The sequence below is a fragment of the Dromaius novaehollandiae genome, chromosome 5 (genome assembly GCF_036370855.1).
Source record: "Dromaius novaehollandiae isolate bDroNov1 chromosome 5, bDroNov1.hap1, whole genome shotgun sequence".
Classification (NCBI taxonomy): Eukaryota; Metazoa; Chordata; class Aves; order Casuariiformes; family Dromaiidae; genus Dromaius; species Dromaius novaehollandiae.
Genome location: NC_088102.1, coordinates 62,973,001 through 62,998,795, shown reverse-complemented (window position 1 = coordinate 62,998,795; position 25,795 = coordinate 62,973,001). Strand labels below are relative to the sequence as shown.

The 25,795-nt window shown below is 37.6% G+C and overlaps 1 protein-coding gene and 1 long non-coding RNA gene across 3 annotated transcripts in view; one reads left to right on the top strand and one right to left on the bottom strand.

Moving 5' to 3' along the window:
- PDE3B (phosphodiesterase 3B) overlaps positions 1-6,073 on the bottom strand; it is a 95,609-nt gene extending 89,536 nt beyond the window's left edge. Inside the window, exon 1 of one of the 2 annotated variants that reach the window (XM_064513063.1) lies at positions 4,612-6,073. In XM_064513063.1, coding sequence (XP_064369133.1) covers positions 4,612-5,637 — 1,026 coding nt within the window. In that variant the 5' untranslated portion in view covers positions 5,638-6,073. The remainder of the gene's footprint in view (positions 1-4,611) is intronic. The other variant, XM_026104489.2, reaches the window with a different exon arrangement.
- Positions 6,074-6,222: 149 nt separating this feature from the next.
- LOC135328518 (uncharacterized) lies at positions 6,223-25,504 on the top strand. Its single transcript, XR_010389503.1, has 2 exons — positions 6,223-6,722; positions 22,203-25,504. It is a non-coding gene; the product is annotated as an uncharacterized LOC135328518 (long non-coding RNA).
- Positions 25,505-25,795: the final 291 nt, after the last annotated feature.

Here is a 25,795-nt window from a genome sequence, read left to right as displayed (position 1 = left end):
TCCTCTCTGGGGTTCCACGTCTCTTCCTACTTATTTCTTCATAAAACTTGCTAGAATTTGGTATATTTGCAACTTATGCCCCCCATATTCAATCAGTTCAGCTGGTCAAGTTCAACTATTAGGATGATATTGGCAGGCACATACATACACACACACAAGTTATATTGGCAGATGACACTTTTCCTACCTGACCCCTTGTAACTTCCTTTTCTTTCATATTTAACCTCACAGAACATACTGTTCACAAACCAGTCTGGACATATTCTCTTCCACTGTCATTCTAGACACTCTTCTGTGAAATTTTTGTTCCTAATCTCTACAGTTTTCTTGTAGAAGTTAAAATGTCTTCCTAGTCAAAGCTGAACATTAGTACTTTATCCTGTTAGTTCCGTTTGACACAGTTAATCGCTCTGTCATTGGAACCTTCTCCTCCATCAGCTTCTCCACTCCTTTCCTATTGTCACTTCGGTCACTCCTGTAATAAAGCATCCTCAACCTCCAACAAGATTTTTCCAGCATTTCCATGGCAGTTGTCTATGATGTCCTTCCTTTCTCCCTCTACATCTTATCTCCAACGTTAACCACACCTGAAGAAACATTCAAGCCCCTTTGCTACACCAATGATTTACAAACACATTTCTTTTGACCTACTACTTCTGTCCAAAACAAAACAAAAATCAAGTTTTGGATATCTAAAAACCAGGGTAAGCTAAACTTAGCTAACAGAATTCTTAATTATGCTCAGCCTCCCTAATAACATCCTTTGTCATTTTCTGTGAACTACAGATATTGTAAAAATACATAGTAACAGGTAGCTTCTGCACTAGAAAGCTTACAGCATGAGGATTTAAGATTGCTGAAATATAATTTGCTTCACAAATAGGAAGTAGGAACAGATATAGATTGTCTAAGCAAATGAAAAACTGCATTAAGTTACATAAATATTTTAGATTAATTGAGGCCTGATCTGTCTAACGTAATCCACAAAAGTTGAAAGAGAGCTAGGAATTGAAATTGGGGAGATCTGGGGGTTAATCTAATAGCTTGATCACATGACAATTCTTCCTATAATTAACAGAGTGCAACATGAAAGTGTTATCCATGAAATATGCCAGCATTCCCACACATATGAACAGTAAGTCAGGTAGCTAGGAAAAAAAAAGGCAGCTCTGCAGACTGTTTTGTACACATACCTCACATATAAAAATCAGAAAGACCTATTCTTTCTGCAAGGAAAAAATATGCATTTTAGAAAATACTTTTTTTTTTTTTGACTCATCTAAGTTCCTGTGTATGACTTCCTACACATAGTCTCTCTCAGATACCTGTTCATCTGCATGTTAAAAAATTTTTTTGTTACATTGTTTTTCAGGACATGGATTATTTACAAGAGCTGCAATACTGACTAGCACCTTTTAGATTCCCATTCCCGAATTGGCTTTCATGGAGAAAAAGAAAAGAAAAAGAAATGAAGAGCTAACGGCCAATGAAGATAAATTCTTTCATACCAGTAGCAGATTTACATCCAATTAACACATGTAATCAAAATACTGTCTTATACAAAATCTGTAATACCAATCAATAAACACTGCAAGCATACGACTAATAAGCAATACCTCCCTAGGTCCAAGATGAACACTGCAGTAAGGATGCAAAAAGCCCGTTCACTGCTAAAATCATACAAATTTCAGTAAGAAGTGTTAATACAGTAGAGTTCAGAAAAAAAATAGCACCTGCATAACTTTTTGTTTAAGTTTTAGCTGTATCACATTCTGATCTATATGCATTGGTATTTACATATTTTTACAATGGTGTTTAGATATACCTACTTAAAAATGTAAACACACAATCGACTTTTCCCTCCCAAACTACATTGTTAGCAATATGTACTGCAGAAAAACCACACACAGCAAGAAGTTGTAGACTGATGGCTAAAGCAATGCTACGGAAAGCAATGATTCAAATATTTACCATATAGATTGCTCAAATCAGAAAGCATTTACAGGATCAGGCTCATAGGGCCTGTTTCTACCTCTACTCCGAAAACAGTGACAGCTCCATCTGATTCCAGTGTGCGCACTACTGGTTGCATATACATGGAACTGCTCCCCCCTCACCCTCCATGCATGCAGATATCTTATAATTATTGGTTTAAGCTAATTAGTGGAAAAAAACAGTCAACTCAATATAATGATTTTCTCATAGTATTTAACTAGACAGAGTCAGGCATAATTTCAAACCAACAAGTGACTGAAAATTTATGGTCAATTTCCCTATTTTCCCCTGAAAGTAGCTCAAAGTTATATCTATCTTTGTTTTTACTTGCTCCTGCTTGTAGAGGTTCAATCCACATTAATAATCACATAAAATACATCAAGTATAATCACTACAGTAACTTAGCTCTCATTTATCAAAATATTCAGGCCCTAGTGGACCTATAGCACATTCCTTGTATTACGCTGATCTTTAACAAAGCTTTCGCTATGTCTAAATATTAATACTGAAAAAATCATTACAATATTGCATAAAGACCTGCAAAACATGCAATCAATTTTTAAAGAAAATTAACATAAATGCTCTCAAAAGCATTAAGTGTGTACATCCTTTCTGTTTCAAGGAAACAACATAAAAAGCTTTTAGTGTTTATTCGAATAAAGTTGCACACTGTATGTTTACTTCTCTCCTCACACACAAACAATTGACATTTTATCAGCTCTGCAATGTCTGATATCTCTCAAAGACAGACAGGAAATCAGAGGATTTAAACTGTATTATCCTTACAAAATCACCCACAAATTGTTGTATAGAACATACATCTATGAAGCCCATTTAAACTTTGCATAATAAAGCACAATATTTACTGTAAAGCATAACAGACTGCTAAGAAAATAAGGTAGAAAATTTAAGATCTCTTTCTTGTTTCTATTTACTTCTAATGATAACAAAGATATCAAATTCTGGATGTCTACCAGACAGTTACATTTTATTATGAACATGTATGATTTAAGTACACTCAGTAAAATCCATGTATTTAGTTATGGCTGACATTTATGATACTTCTTAAAGAATAGTCAACGCCTTAACTTGAAATACACACATGCTTTTAGGAAGTGAGCTGAATGTCAAAGGAAGCATTTAGTAATTTGCATGAGAACAAATATCTTTTATCATCTAGAAAGGTTCATGAAAGCAGTCACCAAATTTGTTGATTTTTTTTTTTTATGTCAGACTGAGAAAGAGCATTTACTCTCTAGAAGGGAACAGAGTAGAGAAAGTAAGTTATTATACAATATTCCCAACATATCTTAATTGGTATTAAAATATTTTAATGTTTGTTTCATAGTAGGTATTTAATAATTTAAAAAAATATTGAATGAGTTATTTCAGCATACTTGCACTTTAACGTTTTAGGTAAAAAAACAATTACTGGTGGATTATTCTACAGAATAAATGCCGGCAAGAAACACTCGAAAACTACTCCACTGTTTCAGATTCACCTTGTATTTCCTCAGAGCTATTTCATGGCCATCACAAGAGGTGTATTATGGAATATATGTTAAAGCAGAATTAGAGAATTTCATGTAGGATCCATTAATTTCAGACACAACAGAAGTAGATGGGGGGATCTGCAGCAACAATCACTTCACAGAAACCGTTCACTTGCACGTTTATTAAAAACACTCCCCTTGTTCTCCCTCCTATAACGGGCTGATTATCCACTTCCAGCAGCCTCCGGCCAATTCCATCGGCAATACAACTTGATGTTCCTGGAGTTCAGGTGTAATTTCCCAAATATAAACAAACTCAACCCCACATGGGGGTTTGTGCACTACAAAAAACAAGACTCATTGAAAAGTTTTCCACGAGGTAAAAACCAACAGAGTTCCATTCAAGAAAACTGAATGTTTCGGGCATCTTTCCAGACTCTACTGAACAGTTCTCTCTCTTCAGTAAAAAGAAGTTTCTTAAATCAAATCAACCGAAACTTAATGTTAACTTATTTGGAGTGAGGAAGAGAGGGGTATGCGGGAAAGAGAGAAACAGGAGACAGTAATCTGCAAGGCAGAAGGACAACCACCAGTCAAACATCGCCAAAGACTGGTAAATAATATCCCTCAAAATCTGAATTTTCTTTAGCACTTGGCAATCATTTTGTCGATAGAAAGTGGGAAGAAACTGAAGTGCCGTGCAGCTAGAGCGCTGAGGTTTCTTTCCCTCGTAAAGTCTGCCAGAAGCGGAGGAGGTGGGCTTTGGAAAAGAAACAATCAAAATAATAAGGTAGCTGATAGCCGAAGGTGCTGATTTTTTTTAGAAAGGATTAAGACAACTTTTAAATATTTAAGATCGTACGACTAGCGCGCCAGCACTCCGTTCTACTGCAAACATATTATTATGATTTAGCTCCTATACAGACACAAAGGATAATACCGAATCTGCAGAACCAAGTTGAGGAACTAACACATGCTACGGAACTAATATATTCCGCTATTCCTTTAACAGGAGTTGACAGTTAGCAGACATCCAGCACATACATGTACAGAAGTTAGGAAAACCAAGTGGCGCTTATCATTCCTCAGAAAAGTTTCTCCCTCCAGTTTTGGAGAAACCTACCTGCTCCCTGGAAATGCAAGGCAGCGAGGGTCTCCTATACATTTTGCAGCTGCCATAGTAGCTGGCCGAAGCTTCCCCTAAGGATACGCAGCTAGATCTTCTCCTGGGTCTGATCACAGGCACTTTTTCCTCCACGCTGGGAAGCCGTGGGTGGTGCTGCTGGTGGTGCGCTCCTCGGCTCTGAGCCGAGAAGATGCCACGCTCCCAGCCGCAGAGTGCCAGGAGGCAGCCTGCCACCCCGACCAAGCCGGCCAACAGCGGTCTGAGGGCTGGCGGGAGCGAGTTAAGGCTGGTGAACGACACCAGCCAGACCAGGCTAGAGAAGACCAAGATCAGCAGACTCCGGCGGAGCTTCAGGGACCTCTGCAGCAAGGTCAGCGCTGTCACCGAGCCCAGCATTGTCAAGAGCCTGCCTGCAGCCGTCTGCAGCTCGACGGGGTCCTGGGACTCCTCTTCGCGCCCCTCCGCAGGCAGCAGCCACTGCAGCGCCACGAAGTCCCCCGAGAAACAGCAAACGGGCAGCGCCAGCAGCCACCAGCAGGTCGTGCCGCCGCCGTGCTCCCCGCGCTTGTCCCGGGCCAGGCGGCAGGTGAGGAAGAAGAAGGCACATGCGATGCTGAAGAGGGGGCTGAGGCAGCGGGACAGGCACAACAGGGCGCGCAGCGGCCGGGGGCTTCGCCAGCTGCTCCCGTCCTGCTGGCCCCCGGCGCTGCCCCTGCCGTGAAAGGCCAGCAGCGAGAGGACGACTGCAGCCAGGGCGCCCAGGCTGAGGAGAGCCCGCGAGGAGGAGGAGGCGGCGGCGGGCAGCAGCAGCAGAGAGAGGAAGCTTTTCGGGGGATCCTGCCTCAGGGGGGTCGCGCAGCTCTTCACGTAGCCGTTCCGCAGGCTCTCCGGGCCGCCGCCGCCGCCGCCGGGGAGCGCCAGGGGGGCAGCCGCCGCGCCGTCCGGCTGCTGGTAGTGCTGCGGGAGTTTGCTGGCTCCGCGGTGGGAGGCGGACGCGGCGGCGGCTTCTCTCTCTTCCCTCATGGTGGTCGGGGAAGCGCGAGGGGGGAGGACGGGGGAAAGGAGCGGGTGGCGCTAGCTCCTGCCTGGCCGTGCCTCCCTCATCTCCTCAGGAGAAGGGCGCCGGGCTGAGCCCCGACTTCTTCCCCCCGGGCGGCAGCGTCCAGAGCATGGTGGGTAACGACGGGAAAAGAGAGAAAAGGTAAAAGTCTCTCTCTCTCTCTCTCTCTCTCTCCCCCCGCAAACGGATCTGGCAAGAGGGACTCGCTGTCGCCTCCCAGCGCTCACCGGCGGCAGCAGCCGCCGGCAGAGCCCCGGCGGGGGTGGGAGTGCGGCGAAGAACAGCCCTCCGGCCAGTCAGTCAGCCGGGGGCCCGCCCTGCCCGCGCGCAGCTGCGCACGGCGCGCGCCGGGGGGACGGTTGAGCCCTAACGGCCACCCGCTAACGGTCACCCGCTAGCGGTCGTTCCCTCCGAGCGCGCGAGGCGGGCGGGGGGGGAAAGAAGGGCGGCGCGCGCGCGTTCCTGCCGGGCGCGCGCCGCCCTCGCGCGGGGCTCTGCAACGGCTGCGGGGGGGGGGGAGGGGGGGGGAGCGGGGCGTGAGGCGCCAGCCGCGGGGCTCCGGCGGCTCCCTGCCGCGCGCCACGCGCCGCCTCTGGCCCCGCCCCACGCCCGAGGGCGGCCGTTAGGGAGGGCGCCCCACGCTCCCCCGCCCGTTTAACGGCCCCCGGCCCGCGCCGCGCCCCGGGGGGAGCGGAGAAATGCTGGGCGATGGGCAACCTCGTGCGTGTGCGAGTATATTTATGTAGAGAGGCTAAAAACAAACGCAGTCCTAGCGCAGCACCGGAGACCTGTGCGCCGGCGGCCGCCCCGGGCCTGGCCCCCTGCGAGCCCGCGGAGGTAGGAGCAGTGCCGAGCAGCGCGCTGGCCCGCGCTGAAGTTAGTTGGAGTGGGGACAGCTGCTCAAGCGGTTTGGAGACATCCGGGCAGAAAAGCGGAGCCCTTCCTACGGGGGGCTTTTTTTTCCCCCTTGGTCTTTGTTTTCTGTTTTGAGATACCGCGGAAAAGTTGCCAATATGTGCTTGAAACAGCACGTATAAAGGATCTCAAGGTATTTTCACTTTAAGGACCATCTCTCGGTTTTGGGGTTTTGGGGGTTTTTTGTTGTTGTTTTTTAAGCACGTGAAAAGTAACTATAGATTAGAGCAATTTTCTACACTTTTTTTTCAGCCTTTGTTAACTATGTTTACAGATTAGACCGCATTGCTACACCACGTTTGATTATTTGTGCAGCTAATCCCTTTGGAATGGATCAAAATAATCATTTTGCACCAGGCTGTTGAAAGTGTTTAGACTGTTGTCAGTGAAAATAGGCAGCTAATGGTATTCTGAAAAAATGCCTATGCTCATTCATCCTGTTTTTTTCTGTGAGTAACTGCTTAGCACTTTTGAAATTCTGATTATACCTCTACCTGTATCTGTAGGCATCTCATTAAATAAATGTTTTCCAAGTCTTGTTTTCACTTAATATTGCACTGTTTTAGGGTTTAGAAATCAGATTAGGTGTGTCAGTGATTACACTTCTTGTTTGGTGTATTGAAATGAGGAATTCTTGAGATGACTTAGTGTCATTACATGTGATTTGCTACACTTAAATAGCAGTTAAGTAGCACTTTCTTTGGGGAAGTTATACTGTAACAGGAAGCAGTGCTGCAGCATATGGGCCTAAAAGTTGAGGATATGCAGAACTCATCTAGCATCATTACTGACACAAAATACAATATGGAGGAACAAACCAAATAACTTCTGTACATAGAAGGTTGGAAATAAGTAATGATTTATTTTTTCAAAAGGCAAATCCAATCGATGGAGCTTTGATGTCGTTATACACCTTTCTCTGTTAGAAATACCCGTATGCTCTCTTCTGCTGCTCACCCTCTCCCCTCCCAAAAAAGAAATTGTGCTATGGCTTACTGCCATATACTTGTGTGGAATCCTTGTTGAAAATTGGTTTACAGAAGAGGAAATGTGATTCTTTTTATCCAGCATTTCCTTTCACAATTGTATCTTGCATTTACTTTTATTCACATGTCATTAACATTACTTGGACCACAATCAGGTATATATGTAGAAGTTTACATGGCTGGGACATATCTTACTGTTATGCATAGCTCCATCATGTTTGGATTCTGTTGAATTCAGCTATAGTGTAATCTTCATAAAAATATCACATCTTAGTGTATGTCTGTTTGCAGCAGTGGGCAATAGAGAGTGCCTAAGGAAGATTATAAGGATAAGACATCAAGCATAACTTGAATGCAACAGACTGTGGCTTTAGCACTTTCTGAATCAGAAATGGTGCCTTGTTCTTAACAGTCCTCAGTAGATTTTTATTCCATGAATTTCCTCCATCTTTTTTAATCCATGTAGGCTTTTGGCATCTGCAGTGTACTAGAGGAAGGAGTTCCACAACTTTACTGTGTGTTGTGTGAAATAGTTGTTTTTTTGAGCTTGCTGTTTCATTTGATATTCTTCTGGTATTGGAAGAAACAATCAACAGTTGCTCCATAGTCACCTTCTCCCTTTAGTTCATGATTTTATATCTTTCTGCAGTCATGTCTTTTCCAAGCTGAGGAGTTTTAGTCCATTTATTCTTATGTGGTACTCCTCACCCTTTTTTGTGCTTTTTAGCACCACTATGTCCTTTCAGAGATTGGGAGACCAGGAGTTGCACAGAGTTGTCAGGATATAAGAGCAGATGGATTTATGCTGGGTCAAAATAATGCTTTCAGTCTCATTACCCAGTTCATTCCTGATAATTCTTGTCCTCTATTTGTTTTGTTTTATTTTGTAAGGGGAGCACGGAAGCAGGTAAACACTATTGTTTTCTTAGCACTAACTATATAGCTCCTAACTCTCTTTCCTGAGTGTTAACAGCTATGTCCACTAGATAGTTTTATAGGTATGTCTAGAATTTTTTCCACATGTACCTGATGGTGTTATCTACATTAGATTTCATTTTCCTTTTTATTGTCTGTGCACTCTGACTGTGTGCAGCTCTTTTCAGCCAGCTTTATTTCTACTACCCTGAATAACTTAGTAACATCAGCATACTTCACTACCTCCCTATTTATTTGTTTTCAGATCATTTGTCATGAAATAGTTAGCTTTTATTTCAGTAGTATGTCTTTGCAAGAAACACCCTGAAGAAATGTATTCATAATTCATTCCAAAATGTTATCGTAATATAATTGTTCCGTAGTAGCACCCTTGTTCCTTAACGATACTGTTTCTAGCATATTCTGTTATAAAAGGATATAACTATGAATAGGTCTCTGTCCTGAGGAGTTTATAATCTAGTCATGAAAAGTTTCAGTATAAAGAAAACTTGGTTTGAGTAGGATAGCATTATTAATTACAAGAGCATTAACTAAATAATTTCTTCTTGTAACAGAATCATTTTAAGAATAAAGAAATATTTTGTCAGTTACCATGGATAGGTCAGTATACCTTAAACAAATACAGAAAACCTTGCAATAAATAATAAGAGGTATTTAATTTGAATTGGAATGAAGGAATAAATTTCAGGGTAGTGTAGCTTTTTCTTGTCATCTTCCAGCTTCATTAATGCAAGAAAATAGGTAGTTTAGTGATTTTTGTTTGATTCTTAAGGTATCATATGATGCTATGCCTGCATGTGTATAACAATGGCTATGGATGCTATTGCATATATGCACTAACAAATGATTCCAGTTGCTGTTTGGTAATTTTCTAAAGAATAATTGGGCTATAACAGTTCAAAATATGAAGTTACTGTTTTCATTGTCTATTCTCCATTCCAAAACGCAGTAATTAGAAAGAACAGACAGTATAACCATGACTCTTTTCACTCAAGGCTGTAATCTTGGCATCTCCTTTGGCCTGTTTCTCTCCTTGGACCCACACATCCAGAGCACGTCTAAATCTTACCACATCCACTTGCATATTTCTGAGTTTTAATTGTGATCAGTTTCTGACCATGGGACAACTTTTGCATCTGTTTCTCTAATAATATTGGACACAGTTGCCCAAATTTTTACTTCTTCAGGAAGCCATTTTGTGGTTTCTCTTCTATCAGCACACAAAGCTTAAATTCTAGGAAGCCCTCTTTCAAGTTTCTTTTGAAGCCTTCCATGCTGTATTCGGCAAAGTAATAATAGTTAGATCTAATTGTGTATATATATGCTAGGAACATAATCTTTGCCTTTTTTACATGGGGAAAGACATGAACATTATGGTGCCTAACTTGAAAGTGAGAGGACCTCTAGGTCCTTTCACAATGTAATTTTTTCAGCAAATTATGGGAGAAACCAGTACTTGCTGGCTTCTCCTTTTTGTGTATTTCTGTGACAAAGCTGTCTCAAGATATGGTTAATAGCTTTGCTGAAGTCTGAACTTTTGTGTTGGCCAAACTGCATCTGTTAGAGTTGTGCTTTACTTTTAATAACAGACTTAGATGCATGAAGTTTTTTAAACAGTGTCCTTTGCAATTGGAAGAAAGACATTTAAGCCATACATTTGATTTAAATAGTTTGGCTTTCTGATCATAACCTGGGAAAATTTGCTTAGAAATTCTTGTATATAATTGAAGAATTAAATTGATGCATTGTTCCAGGAACAGGTTTCTACTACCTGACTACTGGTATAGTGTAGAGCGTGGACAAAAGGGTGGGAACACAGGACATATATTGTGTTGAAGCTAATAAGTCATTGCATATCTGTTTTTCTTTGGTTTGTATCCATGAGGAAGTTAATGTCTCTAGTCAGAGAGGTGGATCAGACTGTTGCCATACATTTTGCAAATTGCATGTAAACAATACATTTGGATGAATTCCTACTGTACTGTAAATACAGTTTTGAAAAGCTTTGTGAAAGTGTAGATATGTCATTGATTAAGATGTTTCATTATTTTGTTTCTAAATATTACAGTTCCTTTGACAAATTAGTTAGTAAATTAATATACAGACAATTAAGGTTGTGCAGGCAGTAACAGCTCATGTGTACCTCTGACTTTGATATCAGTTTTACATCAGTTTGAATAAATTGCATTATTACAACCGTAATCATTTAGTGAAGAAAATGAAAGAAATATTACACCTCCAAGCAAACACGTGTACACACATGCAAGTGTGGTTCACTCAGGGAAAATAAAGGCTTAACAAAACTTGAATGAATACTTGGAGAAATGCCAGCATTATGTATTACCATTGTACATTTGTATAGAGGCAAATGTTGTGGCTGCTCTGTTTGGTAAACCCTCAAAACACATGCCCCAGCTTACTGAGCACTTGCAGCTAGAGGCTGAAGCATGCCTAAATACAAGAATGTGTTCAGTTTGTGCTAATTTACCTTTCCATGGTCTGTCAGTTGCCTAGATGATATTCATACTGTAATTGGCACTGTCTGGATGATCTCAAATTTGTGTGTGTAATGTGCTATCCTTTTGAAGCGGGGGGATCGTAGAATATCTGTTATGGGGCTGATACCACTACTAGGATACTTATGTCTTGACTTCTCTTTAGAGAGACATCTGCAGTGGTTCATAGGCAATGAGACGTGATGGAAGCAAGTGACTTTAGGATACTGAGATGTATCTATTAAGTGAAGGCCTCCCCTGCCCCAGAAAATACAAAGAAAAGAGGCTTCTTGTGGAAGTGTATTTATTACGCATGATGTTACTACACCTGCAGGAGGGGATGTTGATATATTTGGCATGTTTAAGGGTGGAAAAGAGAGACAGGTCCAATTGCATTACTTAGTAAGCAAAGCATTTGGTTTCAAAGGTAAGTAACAAACAGTAAGTCACAAAATGATAATTGTTGTTATATGACAGAAAATACCAAATTATAGCAAATTACATATTTTCATTTGATTTGCCAAAAGAGGCACATGACAAAGAAAACTGTAAGGAAAGCAATAGTAAAAAAGAATGTTCCTTGTACAATAAGATGTCTCTACTGGATATAGCACTTGTCAGGTTAAAAAGCATGGGTGAGAGCACTAGAAATCTGGAGATGGTGCGATGTACCATTATTAGGTAAGATTTCACATTTCCTGAGTCAGAAAATATCATAGATAACAATGCAATGACAGATTCCAAACTGTAGCTCAGTATTGACTGACTTGAGGAAAAGTTAGTGTGTAGTAGAAATATTTTACAACCTAATTAAAATCTTTAACTCTTAAGAAACTAGAAGGACACAAAGCTTTATCTAGCCTCAAAAGTTTCTTCTGGTGCCTGTATTTTTGATTTTGTTAAGAGGAGAAGCAAGCTTGCTTCTGGTACTGTATCCAAAATACATCTACTGCTTTCTTTGGTAAATCTCAGCAATCAGTCCCTCAAATCTGAACAAACTTGAGCAATTCTCGAATTGACCCAACACATGCATCCCCAAATAATCATGTAATGATATGCACCACTACAGCTGAAATGTGCTTTGGTCATACCCCCATTCCCAGTTTAAAGGTGAAATTGTCAATAAACAATGATTTGTAACATTTTATAGGCAGAACACATTGATGCTGATGCTCAGACAACACAGTCAGGCCATGTATAACCCATATATTCCTTCAAATCGCACTAACAGTCTAACACTTTATTAGCTTTAGGAAAAGTTTTAATGGAATTGCATAACTTTTAAAAATATCATTTCTATCCAATATGTATAACTTATAAAAATTTCTTTAGATTTTTTTCAGAAGTTGTTTAGAAGATTTAAATCAATAGAAGTTGTTGGCTGAATTTTTTTCCCAAGCTAGCAGTGAATTTGGATATTCATTTCATAAATAAAAATAATGAGAATGGGTTATCAAAGTTCAACAAACAGCTATCAAAATTCTGTCTTTAAGATACCAGTGAACTGCATAATTATATATGATGCTGGTTTTTTACATGAGCTCATCTGGAGAACAGTGGGATAGCATAATTTTTGACAGTAAAAATGCAGAAATTTGTCAGCTATGAAATTTTTGCCAAACATCACTTTTTAAAAACTGATTATTCAAGTACAATTTGTCAACTTATGATATTAGCAAAATTGAAAAGTAATAACACAAAATAGGTGACTTTCTAGACATATATCATCTCTCTATAAGAATTTATTTTATGTTATTCTGAACCGTCTTTTATTATAAAAGTTACCATTCCAGTGAAATAGCATTAAACCTAGGAATGCCTAGTAATATTTCTGTGGTAATTCATTTCTTAACTTGTTAATTGAAATTTCTGTCTTGAATTTAAATAGAGGCATTTTATGGAATCTGCTCATTAGTAGTGCTAAAGATTAAATCTAACTAGCTGGGTCAGTTTTCCAAAGAAGTCTGACTTAACACATGAGTATCAGATTCATAAATATATTCTCATAAAGATCAAAATCAATCCAAGTCAGGTCATTTATTGGAGGGAGAAGGAAAAAAAGTGAGCTGAATTATTCAGTCAGCTTCTCTTGTTTCCTGTGTCTTTCAGATATCCATTTTATTCACCCTAAATCATGAAGACAGATCCTTAATTAATTAACATTAATTTGAATTCAGTTAAGTACCTAAAATTACATTAGATTGTCAGCAGGCATAAAACAACTTAGTAAAGAAACTATGCTGAGTTATACCTCTCAGAGGCTGGCCAGTGTTTCAGCACATGCTTGACTATACACTTAACTATTCTGTTTGGCCATATTATTTCATTCAGCTATATATATAAAACCTTTGCAGTCCTTAATATATTCATAGGCTCATCATACACTATACTTACCATAAGAGAGCAGTAAGTAAAAGCTTGGGCCTGAAAGAAAATGGTAAACTTATTCACTGTTTTGTTCATAAATAAAAATGTAATCTTTGACTTGAAGTATCAGGCTGCAGATATCTGGATGAGAGTGACTTGATAGTTACTGTGTTGAAATATGTACAGTATCTTATGTCTTGAATAGTAAAATTGATATTATCTGCAATAGTAAACATTGAGATATTAACATAAATTTTCTTATCATCCTGAATTTTAAAATATTTGGAAATTAAATTGATTTTAGTATTAAAAATAATGTTAGTCTAGTAGAAGAATCTTTGTAAATGAATCTCTGGAGATAACATGTAAATGCAACATTTTTCTCATAAAAGGAGGAGAAATGTAACAATCTTGTAAGGATGACTTAGTAACTTTTTTTGGATATTGAACATGAGATTAAAAAATAGCCAGATTATGCAATTAAGCTAACTCTCTTATTTATATTGAAGTCTTTTGTTCTTCTAACCACAGAAGGAATTCAGCTATGTAAAAAAAAAAAAAAAAAAAGGCAGAAATAAATTGTGTGTTGGAGACAGAAATTGTCTGGTTTAAAATGATATAAAAGTATGTGTTTAATGTCTGTCTTCTGAAACCTAAGCACTGTGGCAGCATTTCTGAGTTTTTTTTTAATATTTGTAAAGACCAGGGTGTTCATCATACATAACCTGGGCCTTACAAATTGTCCATGAAGTTATGACATGCAGTGAAAGCACTCTGATTTCTTGGTAACCTTGCCTATTTATTTTAAAATCTACACATTTAGCTAAAAGTTACTTCTCTTCTTCTGTAATCCAATAGAAACATTTTAGTGTTTATAATCAGTACTGTGTACAATTGTGATTATTAACCAGCTTTTAGCACTTTAACTGAAGCTCTCACTCCCTTTCATCATTCACAGCTTATTGAAAGTAGCATACCCATTGCTTACTTTGGGCTTAAGGTAACTTAGAGCCTGAATTTACCATATCAGAAACAGCACACCATATAGACTTGAAATGCTTTTGTCACTGCAATGGGTTTTGCTGTTTTTGTCTACTCTTGTCTTATAATGGTACAACATGATTATTTCCAAATATTGAGGGATTGTATCTAGTTGTCAAAGGCAAATAAAAGTAGGTAAAGCAGACTCAGCAGTTTGACAAGATAAAGGAACAGATGCGTCACTCTGATCAGTAAGCTTAACTGTTTTGTGCTCAAAACTAGCACTTACTACCTTTAGGAATTACGTGGCATTAAGAGGAGGAAGAATAGTTGGATATGAAAACGTGCTTAAATATTTCCAGGATGTTCATTTTTCACAGGTGATGCTCTTTATGACTCAGAGTAAATAGCAGCCTTTAGAAAATACGGCTAATCACTTTGAGGTTTACCCAAACAGCAAAGATAAGTCAATCATAAAAAGCTCTCCCTCCCCCATTTTTTAAAACCTGTGTTAATTGGCTATGTAAGCAAAAATGAGGGTATGTTACAGAAATTTTAGAAATTCTGAGTCTGTAGGTAATGCAAGAATATTTTCTGCAGTTGACCAATTTTTATGTGCTTATTTATAGCTTAAATGTGCCAAACATACTTGGGTACAAAGTAATGAGGTAGAAACAATCAGTCGTGCACCTGTTTGATATTTCTCATAATGAAAGAATAATAATTGACCAGTAAACACAAAGGTAATGCATTTAGTAGTGTCCTTATATTGCTTTGGAGGTTTTGTTTGAATTAATAAACTACAACCTGAGGAAAGGACCTGGAAAGAGAATGGGATACCGCAATAGGTTTTACCAGAGTTGGTCAATGAAACTGAGAAGTTTACATTATAATATCTCTGCACTTACACTCAATTAGCATGACTGAGGTAGCAATGACAGATGCTTAACACGCCTAGCTCAAACACTGTATCAGAGAAGAACTTCGTTTAAGTTTACATCATTAACAGATTTCTTACTGCATCATGTATTTGCTGTGTCATTTATACTCTTCCATACTGATTCCTTTTGTGATTGTGTAACCTGCATAAGAGTTTGGGGAGGTGTGAAAAAAAATCTGGAAGGTGTTTTGAGACCAATCTGTTATGATCAAATTTTATTTAGATTTGGAAAAGAACGGTTATATCAGTTCCAAGTTAGATTAAAAAAAAAAAAAAAAGCACGTATCTTATTTTATCGTAACTACTAGCATAACATTGACCATGATCTGAGTTGTTTTTTTAATTTACTGAGCATTCAGATAACTCTGTTCAGGTAGAATGGATGCACTCCAGACAAAGACAATCCCCCATATCTGATCCTCTGATTCCTGAGCGAGACCTTGGGAGTGGACCAGCTCCATGACCATTGTAGCAATTGGAGAGGCTGGTCACACCTGCAGCATTGTGCTTCCTGTTTTCCAGAGAGGCCTAACACAATCTGTTGCAGTTCGGGCTTTGTCTCCTGTTGACATTGCTGCTAGTCTCAAGATCCTTGGCATATGTTCATGTCCTTCAGAAACTGGTCTTCCTGTGGTCTTGATTTTATCTTGACAATGCGTTGGTGCTTCATCAGTACCTTCCAAGGCTGCTTTTCTAAGGACTCCTAAGCCTCTTCTGCTCCATAAAAAACTTGACTCTCAGTTCAATTCCACATTTGGAACTTCTTCGTGTTCTTCTCAAACGATATTCACAAGATCTTTGACCATCTGGTGACCTTTATCAGATTACTGCCTCAAGGTTTTTGCCAGAAGTTTGACACTCGTACTAATTAGGGTCATATGTCATCTAGAATGATCCTGCAAGCCTCATTTGATGCAGTAGAGATGGCAGTGTGTTCATTCACCTCCTCCTTATTTCTTAAGCAATTTTCTTGGCTCCTTTGTTCCCAGAGTAAAACAATTATACAGGAAGAGATTCTTTAGCCTTCATTCTGAACAGACATTATAAAGGGATGTGAGCTGGAACATCGTACCAAATGCAGCTTGAAAATCCAATGCATGCCAAAGTGGTAGGGAATAGCTTATTCTTTCACTGGTTCTTCAGTGAAATTTTGCTGCAAGAAGTACTGACTCTTGGTGGCTGAGTCCGGGCAATATTATTATTGGACATTTCTTCTAATTACCCATTCTCCAAGGTCTTGGGAGCAGATGCTTTCTTTCTTAGCTAGAAGTTGTTCTTGGGTGACTTGAGAATCTTGGAGCTGTGCCTGTCCTCCTGAGCAATACTATATCAGGCATCAGATACTCTGCTACCAGTCTGCCCAGGTTCTTGAACATGTTGGAAAGCAGACTAAGTCATTTCAAGCATAATATCACAAGCAGGAAATTCAGGACAATGTTCTAGAGACTCTTTTTCAAGAATGTGGTTAAGCAAGACTTACTCTTCCCTTGGCTATTAATAGGAAGTGCTACCCTTTTTACTCCAGGACCAGAATGTCTTCTAGACCCCTTCTCTATCAACTGTTAAGGGAGATGGATGCATTCATTTCAGCCATGCATGTGTTCTCCTCTTCTAATCTTCAGAGCAGCTTGGAGGATAAAATAAGATAATCATGATCATCTTGATAGCTCAAGTTGGCTGATTCAGGTAGCACTGATTTCAGAATCTGCACTGATGTCAGACTATTGGGCCCTTCAGCACAGCGCCCCAAGCCACTGCCTTCATATCAAGATCTCTTAAGGATGGCTATAGAGCAGATTTGACATCAAGATTTCAACTCCTCTATGCAACATTAATAAAGTCTGTTTTTTATATATGCCCAGAGAACATTTATTTGTCCTTCAGAGAAGCAGCCTGATTAATAGAAGAAAAAATAAAAGGCAAATTTGTTTGGCCAGGTAGACTTAATTTGCCATGGGATGCACAGAAAAGTCAATTTTCCTTTCCTTGGTCTCATTGTCTGGAATTTTAAACAATTTCCTGGATGGATCTGGGTTCCTTTATCAGCTCAATCTTATTTGACAGATAATTCAGCCCTGCACTTCCAGGCTGATGGTTACTTTGTTTTTGCTGACACTACAGTAATTGTATCTTGGAGGGTTTGGTAATATTTTTCATCTGCTTGACAAACTAGTTTTTCAGTACTACTGCTGTATTCAGTAGTAGCAGTTGTTTCCTCTCTGAACACTTTTGAGACCCTAGGTATGTGAATCTTGTTTTAATTCTCGGTAAAAGCAGACTTTCTAGTTGACTCCCTTAAAGCTAAAGTAACTCTAAGCACTCATCCCAAATTCCTTTTTATGGTGAATGCAGGGCTTTACTTTGACCAGGGTATTAACTTGCTAGTATATATACTTGTCCAAACAGCATGTATGCAGGACTGAAACATTGCACATACGCTGGATGTCAGAATAAATTTTATTTTACTTTGATCAGACTAGGTGGTTGGAGAGAACCTTCCCCCACTGCCCCTCTGATGATGTGTGCTGACAACAGACACAAGGGACAAGCAGTTATGATTTAATGTTGTTTTGCTGGATGGGGTGTTAAAGCTTGTTACGAATTGAAAAGGTGGATATATCTGCCACAGCCAAAGCTTATTTTACTCAGTCTCAAGAAATATCAGTGTTTTTTCTGTAGACCATTTCTGTTGCTGAGATCTACAAATCTCTGTCTAGGCTTCTACTCACATTTTTACAAATCATTAAGTACTGTAAAAGCTTTGAAACATAATGCTGTCTGTGAAAGGGTTGTTCTTCAGTCACAGACTCAGACAGATGTCCTTCTTCAATCTCTTTTTTATTAGTTGTTCTTTTCATTTACTGCTGGAAGTCACGTATAATGTGAACGTAAACAAAGATTTAGAGAGAAAAGTCTCTCACTTGGAAAAACTTTCTTCAAGATATATTATCTGTACGTGCATGTCTACCCATCTTGGGAATTCTCGGACTGTAAGGTAGGAATGAACACTGCTCTCTTTTTTTGCCACTGCATGGAGAAGAAGGGTCTATGCATGCCATCATGAATACTGCTGAGGATAAAAACTATCCAACCTTGTGACAAATACACCATAAATTAGCTACATACTCAACATATCAAAGGAAAGTAGTTTCAGCTAAGTATCCTCTTCTCTCCTATAATCTTAATTTCAGTGTGACTGTTTAGAGATGAGAGTTTGATTAAAGCATAGGTATGTAATTAATTCTCAGGCTTTAATTTTTTAATTGCGTATCAAATATTTTGCTCAGTGGAGACTCTGGGCACAGAGATGCTCATTCGAGTGGTCAGAAGTGGTACCTAGGCTTTAACATGTTTGTGAATGTTCATCACAGGTCCTTCACAACTTAAGCTAAAGAGATCTCGAAGGGAAGTATACATTAAGAAAGTAGGAGTATGAAAGAAAAATACAGGCAAAACTAGATATATATTAAAACTGTTACTAGCTATTTAAAAATAGATTGTAAAATCGTGATATGCCTATGTGCAGCAGTGCAACTTAAAAAATGGCATTTCCTGTTCTGAGAAGCATTCTATGAAATTCACATTCACTTCACTTTGTGGAAGTGATATGAGTTCATCCCTGGCTGGAAACCCGAGAAACTTGGCCAATCTGATATCGATGCTCAGAAGTCTTTTATAGGAGAGTTAAATCACTCCTAAGCAATGAAGTACTGCTGTCATTTTACCATATTTATTTGTATACTACACTTGTACTTTTGTACTTTAAGGCTTTTTGTAAAAATATAAATATGCATAACAAACCTGTTATTCTGTCAAGTCCTGTTATTTAGTGTCTTATCATCTTTGTAGCTTAATCAGATTTGAGCTAAAACCAAAAGACCATTTATGGATGTGTTGCTGCAGGCTGATAGCCAGTATCTAGATTAATCATTTAAATTCACAAGGTAAATGCAATGATGTGAAATGTAGAAATACACGTACCCACCAGTTTTCAGTAAAAACAGAAATGAACTATATTTTATTTACTGTTTTCTTTTGGTTTAAATCTGAGAATATAAACTAATTACTGAAAATATTAGTAAAACTGTGGCTACACTGAAGCCAGTGAAAAAAAATCATTGATAATTATGTCAAGATTTTAACTTAGAAACCCAGCTTTAAAACTCAGGGTCAATATATATTGAAGAAATGTATAATGAGGCTGATTAGCATTAAAAATACATATTGCTATCACTTCAGTAGTAAGCTATGTTAGGAAAGCAACAGCTATATACCTGGGTGAGGACTGGTAATTATTGATAAGGAAGCAGTATCAAGGCGTACTTTGTATGCTGTATTATTAAATGTATTATATTCTATGTATTGCTTTATATAAGTGGCTTTTTGATAGGCTCCTAAACATATTAAGTTACTGTTGTGCTTTAGTGGTAAGACAACAACTTTGGCTGAAACTAATCTAACAACATGCTAGCTGAGTTTTGTATAAAGTTAATAGTGAAATAGATATTTCAATAAAAGGAACTTCTGCTTGACAGTGGTGTATTTTGCAATTTTCACCCATGTGATTTTGCACAATACTGAAAACAAATACAAAAACATTCATATTGGCTGCTCAGTATGAAACAAGTAGGTGCTAAGACTTTCTGAAAGTTTTATCACCGTAATGTATTTCAAGGTGCATCACCAAAAGCTGATATCCTCTATCATGAGTCACTTTTAAGTGTTAAGATACATACTTAATTTCCAATCTGCAAAATAATATCTTCCTGTTTTTATTAATTACTCTAAGATAGCGAAAAAGGCCTGCATAAATGCAAAGGTGTGTTTTTTTCTGATTTTTTTCTTTTTAACTATTTCCCCTATTCCAGTATGAAATCTTCCAATCTGGTGGTATCTTTTGTCTGAAGATATATTGTTCCTGTTCACTTAATGGTGCAGTAAACACAAAACATTTTGGTGCCACAAAATCTGTTGTGAATGAGACTAGTAATCTACATATGTATTCACAAATTTATTTGATATATACTTCTTAAAATCAAAAACAGCTGTGCGGATGTGTTGACTATGTAGTGATATGCTAGTAAATGTTGCAGAGACTTTTAGATATTCACTGGTTAGTTTCAAGGCAGGGTTATTTCAAGGCTGTCTGGAATTACTTTAGAGCCTTTCAGGCCCTTCACTGAATCCTTCCCTGGACTAGTCTTAAAAGCCAAGGCCTGTGCCAAATACTCTGGATTTAGAAATATCCTTACATCAGTGGAACTTGTTCATAATTTAAGCATGTATGATGCACTGTCTGAACTCAGTGGTCTGTCAGAGCAATTGCAGACAATGGCCATTACACTGCCAGAAGCATCTTACGTTTGTCAGGATGGGCTCAGATTTCTGCTTCCATTGTTGTTAGTCTTGGAATATATGCAGTAAGGATGGCAGTACCAAATAAAACGTGTGCTGTGAAAACAGGGATATGCATGACAGCAAAGCTGTTAAAATCCATGTATCGAAATTAGGAGCTTGGCAAGCACTAGCAAAAATTGGCTGATGACAGCAAGCCTTTTTTTTTTTTTTTTTTTTTTTTAAGACTAAAGCTTACTCAAACAAATATTTTTTTCCCTGCATATTAATTCTAATTGTTGTCTTTCCTAATCAAAAACTGAATACATGCTAAGAATGGGCTGAGTAGCATTTCGAAAAGTGTGGGCCACAGATAACAGAATTGTTGCCTAAATAGTAAGTGATCATTAAAAGTTTAACACTCCTATAGCACTTGAAAATGTTTGTAAAGAGAAGTGCCACAGAAATCCTTAGTGTCTTGCCATGAATGTTAAGTCATTCGTAGGGGCCTCCCTTTCTTAAAAAAAAAAAAAAAAAAAAAAAAAAAAAAAAGTGCATGTACTCTAGCAACTTTTTATATGTGAATGTATCTCCATTTTTCAGACAGCAATTTTGGCAATAATAGAAGGGGAAAAACACATTGTGAACCTTTTATTGTGTGATCTACGTATAAGTACCCATTGTAAAATATTTATGGAATATAAATGCATAAATAAGAAGGTAATACTTTGTCTAGCCATTACTTTAGTATGGCAATAATGTCTGTGTCATAAGGAAATAGGATCCATTAATGGTCTCATGGATTACAAAAACTTTATCTGTATCTCCATATCACACTAACTGTGATTTTCAACCTTTGCTGACAATTATGGTTAATTCTTTCAGAGGTAGAAATTTCTAAAAATGTCATCACTAATATAACTGGTATAGCATTCATTCATGATCTCATGTATCATTCATAGATGTCTGTCTCTGTTACGTATCATCTGCTGAATGTTTGATGAATACTTTGGTTTTGATTCACTTATGCTCATTACAGGCAAAAGTAATTCAGACAATCTGAATCACAGCAGCAATTCATATATTGAAGCAATTTATCCAGCTATATGCACACTGAAATCAATTTTTTATGTTCAGACCCTTAAAATAACAGCCATTCTTTTTCATTGAAATAAAAAGCTTAATAGATTTTCATAAAACTCCAATAACATATTGCATAATATTCCCATTAATGATAATAGTCCTGCAGGTATCTGTTAATGATTTAGAGACAATGCTGTCTAAAAGGCTTGACTGTACCTTCTAGGCTAATACGCAAATTATAGCTCAAAATATATTTTTATTTTACAATCAATGTACAATTAATGTATCTTATACAGAAACCCTTTCTCATTCAGAATGAAGAAATAAATTTCAGGACCAAGAAATAACTAGAAATAATAGCTGTATGAATTTCTCTCTAAATAGATTTTTGATGGTTTTATTCAAACAAAAACAAATCAAAACTATTTTACTGACCAACATATGCTACAACAGGTTGAATGTTTGAACTTTGTACCCCTTTTTTGTTCTAGGATTGGACAGAAAGAGCTAGGCTCCTTTCTGCTCTTCTATTCCATGCGGATTCTTTTAGCCTGTTTTCAGCACTGCCTAATCTTTCCCAGCCAGCTTTGATGATCAAACAAGGTTAGTTGCCCTGAAGGGGCTGCCCTAAAAAGGACAAACGATGATGTCAGTCCACAAAAGCTATAGACTTAAAAAATAAGGAATAGACTTGGAAACTTTTTGTAGTTAACATTTCTCATGACAAAATATTAAAGGTTTTTTAATTAGTCAGTAATTTAAAAGAAGTGTTTCAAGTCTTTGGTAAAGTGAATGGATGGGGAACGAAATGATGTCTGTGCCTCTAATGGTACTTGTAAAATAACAGGAAAGGAGTTTGGCATCATTTATGGAGACAAGCTATTTTTCCTATTTACAGTACTAAGTACATTTTTTTTTTGTTGAAACTTCTAAGAGCATCTTTGAATGATTGTAAGGACAAGTACTCATGTACTTGTCAAATCAAGTATGACCAATGTCCTACACTAATGCTTACAATTAAGTATGGTTTACACATTCTAAAATACCCATCAATGAAAAAGTAAATTTATTACCTGCATTTATGCAAATATAAACTGTTCACAGTCAAGAGAATGGATTTGTCCAGTTGCTCTTTGAATCCATGTTCAAATGACCACAATATTCTGTTGCAAGGGGTTTCATAGCTCCTTTATGAAATGTGTGAAGAAGTACCTCCTCATCTTTGTTTGAACCTGCCATTTTCTTGCTGCCTGTAATGACATCCGATACCAGCACTAGGGGACAGCAAGAACAATCAAATCCATTCAGCATCACTGTGCCAGTTGTCATTTGATAGATGTTCATCACTCCCTTTGATCTGTTGTTTAGACTGGAGACTCATAATCTTTTAAGTCATTCTTCATATGAAGCTGTTCTGTAATTTTAATCATTCTTCATTTTTCCCAATACTTGCTTCAGTACTGCCATATGGTTTTAATGTGGGAGACAAGAATTGCACAGTATTCAAGCCTGAATGGTTGCAGAAGCAGCATGGATTTATACAGTTCTCTTTCCTAATAATACCTAATATTTGATTTGGCCATTGCTGAGTACTGAATGTATATTTTCAGAGCTATCAATTGTGTATTCATGTCTCTGAAATAATCCTGATTGTCAGGTTGCCAAGTGTGATACTAACAGTGAGAAAATATTATTTTCTCCTAAAGCAGATCTTTTCTAACTATAAGATTATTTAAATGTGAGAATAGTTTTAGTTTTACCTTTCTGTCCTCTAGTCTTTTGTATTATGATTTTTCTATGTAATATAATAGGCTGATTGCCGAGTTTACCATTCACTTATTTTTTGGTTTCTGTAATTAAATTTGTACTTATTTAATCATCTTTTTCTATTAATTTAAACCTTACACATAACTACACAAGCATATCTTAAATACCAGTGTTACAACTGTAGTAGTTAACCACAGAAGCTGCCTTCGAGGAAATTTATTAGTATTATAACATTAATACTGTGAAATGGCCAACTGTGATAGATTTGGTGACACTTAACAGTAGATCAGATACAGTAGTGACAGTCTCTGAAGTTGTGTCCCGTATAGCTTCATCAGTGTGCCTTATAACATAGTAAACAACAGTTTAATCTTCACGGTCGTTCAACCCTGCTTTTTCTGCTGTCTCTATCAACTGCGCCTATGTTACTGTTGCCTTTTATTATGTGGATTTCTATCTACTATGAAGCTGTCTAAAACTATCAGATCATTTGACACATGCCACTTTACACCATATCAAGGGTGAAATTTTCTCAGGGGCAGCGGTACACACAGGGCTTATGCATCACTTCAATTTTACTGACACTCTAAGGCTTTTGTTTAAATTCTCTAACAGTTCCGTGTGACTTGGAAACAAGTACCTTCTAAATAAAGTATGGGCTTATCGTTAACATCAATAGTTATTTGCCACATTTGGGCAAAATATATGTAAAATGCTTCCTTTCTAATTCGATGTCCTTGCTATCTTAAAAGGAGCTATTTGGTTTGGCCTTGTTCATCCCTCTTTTTCTCTCATTTTGTATTTAAACATTGTATTCTAATTTCAAGTGCATCAATGGAGAATATGTTGGATATGTCTTAAAACCAATGCACTGAGATGTGATATCAGAAGTACAGCGCATGACTGTTAGCTTCACCTGCCTGTACCTCTGCTCGAGCTGAGCCTAAAGGACATACAGGAGCATTCAGAGGGAAGTGAATGACTTCCTTCTACTGTAAACATTTCCTGGTTTCTGGAGATTATCCCTGCCTCTAATACTCCCTTGTTTTGCTGCTTTGGGAATAAAGTGAACAGTTACACTAACTGAAGCACTGGCGATTAGCTGAAACTGTCCAGTGTCTGCCTCAATGTACTTTCTCTAGCTTATATGTAAAGGTGAGTAAGTAGCTTACATGCAATCTTTTTTGCTATCACATTACCTGAATCCGTTTGCTTTAGAAGAAATTTTCAGAAGAAAATCTTTTTGGTTTAGTTTTGAATGTATTTTTCCATCCATGTGTATAACAAAAAATATTACTTAAGAAAATACTTAAGTTGTAATTTAATAAGCCCATACAATAGTTCAAATAACTTCCTAAAGTTCTTCATTTCTATTGCTTTTATTTAATTTGTACTGTTAAGTTTTAAAAATCCTGCCTTTTTATCACCAATAATGTGGTTCCAAACATTATTTCCTGTGCTTATCAGTATATAAACAGAACAATAGAGAATCTTGGCATAGTTTAGCATTCTATCAAAACTAATACACTTTTGCCAAAAGAGAGGAAATATCTGTCTCTATTGTTCTGTTAATGTGGGTGGGGTAAACAGACCTTTAGGGAGTCACTTATTGTTGTAGGAAGTTATTATAAAATGGCATTATAGCAGAGACTACAGGAGTATTTACTGAAAGTTCAGCAACACTTGAAAGCTATTCAGCCCACTTAATAAAATGTTTATATATCCTGTTTCAATGCACACCAAACAGTGTTGAAGAAAGGAAGTCATTTCATATCAAATGAATTTTTATTAATCACAAAGCTTAAAAATAACAAGTCAGATCAATTTAAATCAATCTGTGAACTTTTTTCTAGACAATACTGTAGCCTTCTACAAGAAAAAAGACTTGTACAAGAGAAAATTCTCCAACGATAAAATGTATTATCTGTCCTGCAATAATCAAGAGGTGATGAAATACTAGTTTGATTTGAATAATTGTGTGATTTCAGCTGCTAGATTCTTGTTTTAAAAATAAAATATGAATATATTATTATTTGATTCTCTTCTGTCCTCATGCTTAAGTCATGCAATTTTATAAATGAGTTCTCATAGTTATTTTTGACTCACTTTTCAGCTCTAGATAAAAAAATATTTCTAATTTTCCAAAATAAGAGATCTAGTAAGCAATTCTGTTCTCTATTAGACTTTTCGGTTTCTATCTTTAATTTGAGGGCAAAAGACCAATTTAGAAATTTAATCACATCTTAGCTCTAATTGAAAAAGACATAGCAATATCTCTAATACAATTCCTAATAGTGCTTCTCATTTAGCTGTTATA